This window comes from Buceros rhinoceros, unplaced genomic scaffold (assembly GCF_000710305.1).
Source record: "Buceros rhinoceros silvestris isolate BGI_N320 unplaced genomic scaffold, ASM71030v1 scaffold1525, whole genome shotgun sequence".
Taxonomy (NCBI): Eukaryota; Metazoa; Chordata; class Aves; order Bucerotiformes; family Bucerotidae; genus Buceros; species Buceros rhinoceros.
In genome coordinates, this window is record NW_010412086.1 from 87,533 (window position 1) to 97,794 (window position 10,262).

The 10,262-nt window shown below is 39.3% G+C and overlaps 1 protein-coding gene across 1 annotated transcript in view; it reads left to right on the plus strand.

Moving 5' to 3' along the window:
- The window catches only part of LOC104493525 (forkhead box protein N3-like), a gene marked incomplete at its 5' end in the record, with an annotated part of 66,936 nt that extends 58,454 nt beyond the window's left edge, over positions 1 to 8,482 (plus strand). The window contains 2 exons of the mRNA XM_010136222.1: positions 5,327 to 5,350; positions 7,933 to 8,482. Of these exons, the coding sequence (XP_010134524.1) occupies positions 5,327 to 5,350; positions 7,933 to 8,482 (574 nt within the window). The remainder of the gene's footprint in view (positions 1 to 5,326; positions 5,351 to 7,932) is intronic.
- Positions 8,483 to 10,262: the final 1,780 nt, after the last annotated feature.

The following is a 10,262-nucleotide window of genomic DNA, read 5'->3' on the forward strand; positions in this document are numbered from 1 at the left end:
CAGGCAGTTTTGCCTTGTTTCTCTTGGGGAGAATAAGATCCAGAATTTCTTTAGAGTAACCTCTGCTTATCATGTGCAGCTGGGGGAATTAACCACAGCATCCCTGCAGCCGCCTTCTGCTGCAGTTGAGAGTAGGAGCACTGCTCGCACAGAGCTGTCATTCCTGCACAGAGGGAGGTGCTCCAGGGGATGTTTTTTGACCTGTTCGGGTGCAGGAAGTTTGATTTCCTCTTCCAGCTTTCACAAGGAGGGAGGTGTGCTGGGCAGCCACAGGAGCTGGTGCAGTCTCCCGTTACAGTTATCTGCAGAAATTATGTGCCTCTGCCTATATATTGAGAAGCCAGACAGCTTCTTTCCAAGAAGTTTTTACTCAAATGTGTATTTTCCTGAGAAGAGTTCCTTTGGTGCTCTAAATCAAAGGCTTAAAAACCACCTTAAAAAGATGCTTTTCATCATTCATACTGGGGACCTCTATTATTTTCTTGGTAGAGGATCCTTGCATAATAAATTTAAGCTCTTAACTGGTTTTCTTTAGTTACCATATGTAGGAGTTACGGCTTCTTTTGTAAGGTGCTGGTCTTCTGTTAGCACTTCCTTGCTGTCTGAGCTGTTTATTTCTTTTCATGTTTATTTTCTCAATACTTTAATGGTCTTTGGTTTTGTTGTCCTCCAAACTGCATGGGAATAACTTGCAATATGTTGCCCTGTTGTGCGGATTGCTATTAGTTTCAGAACAGAGTAACAAAAGTTTGGTCTGGGGTTAAATATGCAGTTGTAATTAGGTGGAGTGTTTTGATTAATCTGTTTCTCAGAAAGAAGGCCAAAACCATAGCATTAGACTAAGATGCTGAAGTTGGTGACTCCTGATGAGTTAGCTCCCATCAGCTGGGAATGTTACTGTGCTGTTTTTCTTCAACAGTGTGAATGAATGTATTAGCGTATTTTGTTCCTGCACAAGGTATCAATGTGTTGCTATTCCTATGTAATTACTTTATATATAAAATAAAAGTACAATTGAGTTAAGTAGTTTGGATCAAAAACCCTAGTGAAAAGTATTTAACAAACACAACAAATCCACCACTTTCCATGAATAAAGAACAGCAGTTGGGGAGAGCATCATTATGTTGTACAAACAGGCCTTTTGTTCCAAGCTCATCTACAAATGGAAAAGGCATCCCACACTATTTTTACTTGGAAAATTATCCTCTGGTGTTAAATCTCCACTGCAGAGCATAATTGGATGTGTTTCAACAGTAGCTTTTTGTTTACTTAATTCATACCACTTTTAGCTTGTTTACCATCCATATTTTTCATGTTGTGGCTGACAAGTCTAAGACCCTCGCAAAGACTGCAGGGGAAAATAACACTTCAAAGCTGCACAGCGTGTAGCATGTCTCTAGCATGAGATCCATCATACGTATTTTTGGCGGACCATAGCCCCATACAGTGCCCTGTCTTAGCCTGAATATGTAGAAGAGAAAATACTGATTTACAGAGGTATTAAATGAAAGTGAGCAAAGCCAGTAGTGCCTCACATGCAGAAAGGAGTTGGTTGTGTTTTGAAGGTGAGCTCTTGCTCTTACCATGTACATCCATTGAAAATACCTTTTAAATGTTTACTTAAGAGGACTTCTGCGTCCGCTTTAGTAGGCATGGTCTTGTCAAAGTGGCCAGTGCATCTGCCAACTTGCATCTTGGCAAGGTGCAAGAAGCTCTGTCTATATAATCACCTTCCACGTAAGGTGTTACCAGTTGCACCAGCCCTTTGGAAGAGCACAAGCTTGGAAGCTGATACAGTATTAGAGCTATTTGAACTATGATTTCAGTAGATGCAGCAGACAGTCTCCACCGTGATGTTTGTAGTTTTCTTCGGTTATCCATGCATGAGTGGTTTGTGTCTGTGCTGCAGTGCAATAGACCTGTGTGCTGAGCCTAAACCTCATCTGCCTGATGTGGGCAAATCCACTGAGGTGAGGTTGATGGAGCTGCACTCCGCAGAGAATCTCACCAGGCCTTGCAAGGCAGTCCAGGTTATTCTGCAAAAGATGTGTTACGAAATATCCTTGGTAATTTTTATGTATTGGGCTTTTTTTTTTTCTTTTCCCCTGCCCCAAACAGTCACTGTTACAGAGGCTGCTGAACAGCGTTCAGATGGGTCCCAGGGAACCCAGAGTTTGTGAATCTCTGGTCTTCAGTGCATTTTGAACTGCATAGGCTATGCTTCCTATCCTTTTTTTTTTTATTTTTTTATTTGTATAGATTAAGGTGCTGCTAGTCCTGGCCAGCAGGGATTAGTGGCCTGTTCAGTGGTTGTTCTGATGGGAAGGCCAAATGAAAATCCCGTCCCATAACAGCAGCCAGCAAATGCGCATGAGATGGAAGTGAAAAAGAAAGAAGTTTATAGCCACCTTGGTGGGCAACCTGAAGGAGCAAGTAAAACCTTTAGGATTTGGAAGAGCTAAGTAGAGCCAGTCCCAGTAAAGTTGCTTTGGCTGGATTTGCCTTCCTCTTTCTCAACGCGTCAGAAGTGTCAGGATGGAGGATTGCGTGGACACCGTTGCTTAACTGCCTTTTTTAGCTCATGTTTCCCCAGGATTAATCCAAGCTATTGTTTTGGGCTAGTTGAAAACTTAGGCAAAACTGCTTTATATGTCACTTATGCCTAGGTAATAGGTTAAATTACTTTTGGTAGTGTTTGTTAGAAACACTCTGGGTTTTAAAATTATTGCAGGTTAAAATAAAAATTAATGGGAAATTACATAGGTTTTTTCCCTTTTTTTTTTCCAATTCTCTTTTCTCACCAAACATTTGTAGATGCTCAAGGAATTGCACAATTATCTGTAAATTGCAAACACAAGCTTCTCAAGGAATTTCCCTAGGTAAAAAAAAATTGCCATTCACGTTTCCAAGATAAAATGTTCCTTCCTCCTAGGGAAAGCAAGTGCATCCACACAGGCAGAGCTACTGCTCTTCCTTTATTTTTGAGGGGGGGAACCACCCAAAAATGCAACTCTAACAAACTTCACCTGCTTCATCATGAGTAGATGTTAAAATGTCTGTTCTGCTGTTAATGCCACAGTTCCTGTGCAGCTCCTGATCATTAGGGTAGGACAGGACTGAGTTTTGTGCCTAACTTTATTCAAAGATGGAAGATTGTTATTCGTGATCATTTTCACTTTAAATTTATAGGGCAGTTGTTAGATTATTCCTCAGACCTAGCTTTCATTATGGAGACTTCTATTTCTCATAGTGGCTTTATTTTTGCTTACTTTTTCGTCCCTTGAAGCAGCCATTCAAGCAGTGATTAAATAAAGCAAACATAAGTAACATTTGCAGCGTAGATGCAAAAGCATAACTAAAATTATATACTTAATTCATCTGTGAATGATTATTTTTGCTTAGGTAAAGGAACTGGTAGGTACCTCCTTTTATAAATTCTTAATGTGCTCGCTTATTACTGGCATGATCAGCTTAACAAACACCAAATCACCCTTTTTGCATTGCACGACCCTTTCCACCTCTACGGGGCAGGATGAGTTACCCTTGGGACCTGAAGGAATCCTTTAGTAATTAAAGGACAAACTGGCAGACTTGATTATTCTTTTTTGAAAAAAATGAAAAGACATTTCTTTTAACTTCAGATCTGCTGTTGATACTGACAAAGTGTTCTTTTTGCTGGCAGTTCATGACTCACATTTACAGTGGTCCTTTGCATACAGTTAGGCTGTGAAGTACCTTTGTAAGAGCTTCTATCAATAGTGTGACTGACTCGTTGTTGACTTTTAACTCAATAACCCCTGATAGAATCTCATCATACAGCAAGTGAGCACCACTTACTTTTCATAAGATTGCTCATCCTCCTGTCTGCTGGTATGTAGTGGTTTTAAGTAACAGCTTAGCTACCTGTAGCTGAAAGTTCTCACTGTCCTGAATTTCCCTTTGAAATTGTTACCTGTACAGTAAAAAAGAGTGGGGGTTTTTTAGCAAACCTGGAACTGTTAAAATCCATAAACCTAAACTGTACTGCTTGCTTTGTATCTTTTAACTGGGAGTTTCCAATTATATACCTAAACTGTTACTATAGGCGTACAGTATCTGTCAACCAGAAGGATCAGAGATAGGTAAGGTGATATTTAAACTCCATGTAAGTTTGCTTTGTTCATCACAGGAATATACCTGTCTGGTGTGGAATACAGTATTTTTCAACAAAACTTTTTGCCATTTTACACGCAGAATGTGATTACCTATCTTTTCTTCAAAGCTAGCAGAGAAATTTAAGGAAGATTTATCTGCCCTTGGTAAAATGACTGAGACCTACTTTCGTCTCATCCTGAGGAGGACCCCTTTGAAAGGCACTAACACTGTGCAAAGGACATTATTTCCTTACTGACTTGAGATCCAGCTGCTGTGAGTCCTGTCTGGCTCTTGATGACATTAGTAGCAGAACTTCTATGCACTAACACTGGGAGTGGAGTCAGGCTTTCGAAAGTCCGTAGTTAGCTCTACAGTGCTTGAGGGTCCTATCACTGAGCTTCAGCCAAATGGAAATATTCTGAGAAGAAACCGTGCATGGTACTTTTATCTGTATAACTAAGATTAAGAGCCATCAAACAAATAAAATAGTCCATATCAGTGGGATGAAAAGCTCTAGAGACTGCTCTGGGGACTTCCCTGAAAGGGCAAGCCACTGCTTTAGAATGTGAAAATACATCAGCTTCTGGAAATTCTGAAATAAAGTTCTGGACAAAAAAAATGGGGTGAAGGAAAAAATAAGGTATTACTTGAAATAAATTTCCCCTCACGGTTATAGTAAGCACAAAATGCTTAAATAACTTTCCTTCCCCTCTGTAATTTAAAAACATCTATTATGGTTTCAGTAACAAAGTTAGAGTTACAACCAGAACTGTGAGCAAAAATAGATTCAGCTGGCCAGAATCTGTCCCCTGAAACCCAGGGGACTTCTGGCCCCTGATGATCTAAATTGAACTAAGTAGATCACAGATCCATTTCTTAGCGAGGATGTGACTGTATAAGAGCAACATAAAGCTTTAGAATGTCTCAGAAACACATGTGCAATGTGAGTGTTTTAGATATTGTTCAACTCTTATCTACTAATATCAGTTCTAAGTAATTCTTCATATCTTATGTTTGAGCTATTGCGTATCAAGGTACAAATCAGATTAATTTACTTTCAGGATATATGACTTTTGATCTTGTGATTATGTTAAAACACTCTGCCTGTATAACTCATTTTCATTTCTGCTGATGTCCTTTGCTAATTCTCTCCTTGATCTGCTTTCTCTTCCTTTTCTATTTCCCCAAGCAGAACTGGTTGGAAATCTTTCAAAATGTAAGTGAAAACCAAAGATTTTTCTGAGATGCAAATGCTATCCATTTCCTGACCAGTTCCACCATAGATGCCATTCTTCTGAAGTGTATTGGTGTTTCCTTTCCTCCCATTTCTTTTAAGGATTTCTTTTTTTGCACCTTTCTTGACTTCTCTTTTCCTTTGTCATCACCCCTATTGGCTGCCACTCCCTGTGGGATGCTAACCCCGTAGTAGTATGCCTTCTCCTGGGATATCGCTTCTGTAATCCCCAGGCCTTTCGTTGTATTTCTGTGGTTTTTTGGAAGGATTGGGGTCTGGACTAAGTCCCACAGGCAGAGCTTTTGAATCCAAATTATAGCCCCTTTGTGTAAAAGCAAACACCAGAGTCTCAAACATGGGGCAAATCAGGGATCTCTTCCTGGCGCGTGGTTGATCTGCTCCGTGGAAATGTAGCTTTCCATTTACTGATAGCCTCTCAGTACAGACTAACAAGTAGGAGTAGACCTGATAACATAAAAATTAGCATCTTGGTTTAAATCCCATCTGTTGTTCACTAATAACCTAGTCAGTAGGAATACCAGTTGAGGTCCCACCTATTCTATCTTGCATTTGTTTCCTTGGAGCAAGAATTTATTGTTATATTTTTTAATGGAAAATCAGTAGCATGTGATTTTTATTGAGTCACATTGCCCTGACTATTAACTGCCTGGTAAAATCAAGTAACTTTAATTTTATGCTAATTTATGATAATTTTTAACATCTTTAAATGTAAATTTACCCCAAAAATTAAGAATCTGTCACTTAAAATGCATCGCATGCTTCCTTGTAATGACTGATCTTAAGGACTTGGTTATAAATTCACCTTACAACTGGTTTAGTATGGATGATTTCTTTTAAGCATTTGGCATCCGCTAATGACAACCCCTGCAGTGGCAAACCATCACAGAGTAAATGCAGCTGGCTTGCTGCACAATCATGAATGACATTGCATTTAGTTATTAATAATTGAAGGAGCTTTGTGTATTCCTTCTGGGTTCTGCATATAATTTATGGATCATAAAGCTGCTCGAAAATCTAGGCGAAAATAATTTTGTGGATCATAAGAGGTTGGCAAGAGGCTTTGTTCGACAATAACTGGGCCTTCTATTATATACATTTCTAGGAAAATACTGTAAATAAGAACATTTGGAGTGACTGATTAATTTGCTACCTTCTAGCATTGTCCTGTCACTGGTTCACAAAAACTTACTTCTAACTTCAACAAGGTCTACAGGCAAGAGCATTTAGATGACTAGGAACTGTGGAATTATATACCACTCTTATATTTTCCACCTTTCAGAAATGGGTGATATTCTGCTGTTTCTTCTATAAAGAAACCAGAGGTGAAGTCCATTCTCTGACACCTAAAGCACTTTCTCACTTTTTAAGTAGAAGGGCAGTAGTACTCTGCAGTTGCCACTGTGCCATTCCTCTTAAGAAATGTCTATGTTCAGTGCGTGAGGTTAAGAAAAGGTTTTCAACCAGCGCTGCCATGAGTGTGCAAAAGCACTCTAGTGATGTCCAGAAGACGGCAGGAGAAGGTTTTAAAGCAGTTTATCATGTGATAGTTTAAACAGTCTTGCTTGGTTGGTTTTCTTTAACTGGCAGAGGAGTTCAAGGGTGGTGAACTGGCAGCTGGCAATGATGAGCATCCTCCTCTTCTTTTTTTGGAGCAGAATTAAGCACTGCACAGAGTCAGTCCCTGCTTTAACAGATTTGCAAGCATTGTATTCTGTATTGTAAAGTCAGTGGCAATGCACTAATACTTTTGAGTGCAGAAGGGAACACTGTTGGTTTTTAAATGTATTGTGCTGCACTAGTTCCCACAGCACCAAGTGCCATAAAACCAAAGGGGAAAGTGACAACTTCTAGAGCAAAACCAGATTTTTTCAATCTACTGTTTGTTTTTAAACACGTAATATTTGGCTGGCAGCTAGTGCCTTAAGATAGTATTGCTTTTAAGATTATTCATAAACTGATCACAGTCAGAAATGGACCTCCGTTTCATACTTAGTTGCCCTTTCTGTTGGAAGGAGTCCTAAATGGAAGCTGTGCTACTTCCAGGTGAAACATCTCCTACCTTTGGAAAGCTAGAGCTGGAAAAGAGTCTTTGAGAGGAGGCAAAGAAGTACTCCAGAAAGCTAGTGTCTCTTCCAGCATTTTTGGTAGTATCTTTTTATATGGAAAAGGGGAGAGGAGATTTACGCAACTCATAAGACTGTTTAATACCCAGTAGAAAAAATGGGGTTTTGTTTTTTCTTTTTCTTTTTCAAAATTTCTTTGGAAGTGTAAACTATTAGTTGAAATATAAACCAGAACTGTTTAGACATCATTTGTTTGTAATCATCCCCAACTTGGTCTTGTGCCATTTCGTGTCTTTTGCATTTTTTTTATGTATGAAGTCCAATCCACAAGCAATTAGTCAGGCTTTGAAACCAGCTTGCATGGACATTACTTTGATAGTCATAATTTCAGATTATCTGTCGGTTGGCTTTATCATCGTATGCATGGAAGCAGGATCACATCTCTGTGGCTTCTAAGACAGCTCTGATTTGTTTTTACAGGAATGGAATAACAAACTGCCGGATGCGGACGGAAAGCGAACAGTCCTGTGGCTCTCCAGTTGTTAGCGGTGACCCAAAGGAGGATCACAACTACAGCAGTGCCAAATCTTCCAACCACAGGAGCACATCACCTGCTAGTGACTCCATTTCCTCTTCCTCTGCTGATGACCAGTATGAATTTGCAACTAAAGGTAGCCAAGACAGCAGTGAAGGAAGCGAAGTTAGCTTCCAGAGCCACGAGAGCCATAGTGAAACAGAAGAGGAGGACAAAAAGCAAAATCGGAAGGAGACCAAGGATTCTTTAGCTGACAGTGGGTATGCATCCCAGCACAAGAAAAGGCAACATTTAATGAAGGCGAAAAAAGTACCAAGTGACACACTGCCTCTTAAAAAGAGACGTACAGAAAAGCCCCCTGAGAGTGACGATGAGGAGATGAAAGAAGCAGCGGGATCGCTCCTGCATTTAGCAGGAATTCGATCCTGTTTGAACAACATCACCAATCGGACGGCAAAGGGGCAGAAAGAGCAAAAGGAATCCACAAAAAATTAGAACAAATCAATGATTTGTTTGAACTTACAAAGTTTTGTTTCAGCACGTCAGGTGAATTCTAATGATTTGTGGCAATATCAGCAATTTTTTCCTTTTCTGTTTTCCTTTATATTTGTTTTGGGTTTGTTTCTTTTTCTTTTTTCTTTTTTTTTTTTTTGGACCCTTAAGATTTTTATTTTTAAAGGAGATTGAAGCCATAGAACTCATACTGACACTCAGCTAATTTACAAAAGCTTTTCATTACCTGAAGACAAAACGTTAAAAAAAAAAAGCCAAAATCGCCATTGCTTTCTCCAGCTTGTCAAAAGTGCATGGTTGAATACGCAGTGACATCAACATTAATGTGATGGGAGTAAAATTGGGCACTTGGAAATCTCTCTTACACTAGAAGAGCTGTGCATAATTTGGTAATCATTCAGGCCTGTCCCTTAAGAGTATATTTTAATGGCCTTAAATTGGGTTAGCAGAGAATGTGAATAAAGAGATTTGGGGGAGAGAGGAGGCATATACTTCTCCACACCAAACCAAGAACCATCTAGTGCCACTTGGATGTGTCGTGCCGTAGAAGTCTTTGGCCAGCCACTGGTGGCGACTGTGCAAACCGAAACGTACTCTTAGTGCTTCACGTTCTATATGAGGCTCAAAATGTGAAGGCTGATACCTTTGAGTCTGGGGAAATTTGAACTATGTATGCAATGGGTTTCAGTGAAACAATGATAAGAAATGGAGGGGGCGTCACTGTTAGTAGCATCCTTAATCATTGAATTCTGTCTTCTATATTAAATCAAAAGAATGTTCAAAAAGCCATAAGCCCGAAGATTGGCACTGCGTGCAAAAAAAGTAATAGTAATAGGGAAAAAAAGCTATGTCTTCTAAACTGCCTGAGTGAAAAGCAATCAAGTCCAAGAACTTGCAGTAGATACCAAGAAAGGAAAGACATCAGAATCTTTTTCTGTGGATCAAATCTTTGATCTAACTGGGGAAACAAAGCTACAAAACCTGCCATTAGTAGTATTCCGTATTTAAAAGCAAATGGAAAGCATATTGGTGAACAGTAGAATTCCGAAGTTCAACAAAAGAGCGCCTATGCTGCCCTCAGAAATGAGTGTGCACTTACCGTCAGTCAGGGTTCATCCGTGCAAAAATGACAACAGGTTTCCAGATTCAACCAGCATAGCCAGCAGAAGAAATTTGATCCACATTGCATGGATTCCTTTTGGGAGGGGGGGAATACAAAAAGCAAACAATGTTTTTTTATTCAAAGATGACAAAGTTCTCGTAAGGTAAATAATGTATTTAGCATGAAGCATGAATTATTTTCATATAAATATAGAAAATAGAGAAAAAGGCTATGCCTCTAATTTTGAAGCCCTTAGGCTTAGCATTTGGTTTTTTGGGTTTTATTTTTTTGTTTTGTTTTGGTTTTGTTTTGGTTCTTTTTTGTTGTTGGGGTTTTTTTGAAGCAGGTGTTTAAGGTTTAACCTTCTTCAGGGACAAACACTGACTGTTGGGGAACTTACTCTGCAATATTAAAAAATAAAATCTTCATGCTCTGGTAGGGCTTGGATGGTTGAATTATACTGCCTTGTCTGCACATTCAGCCCCCTCTCCCTACTTCTGTTTAAAAAAAGAAAAAAAAAGTAAAAGTGTGTCCTTTCTTCGTCTGTACATGTGTAACATGACGCAATAATCTGAGGGCAAATTCAGTAGTGAGTGTGTATGACAGAATCAAGAGAATAATGAGAGGTTAACTGAGAAAAACTCTCTGATTTGCTTCAGG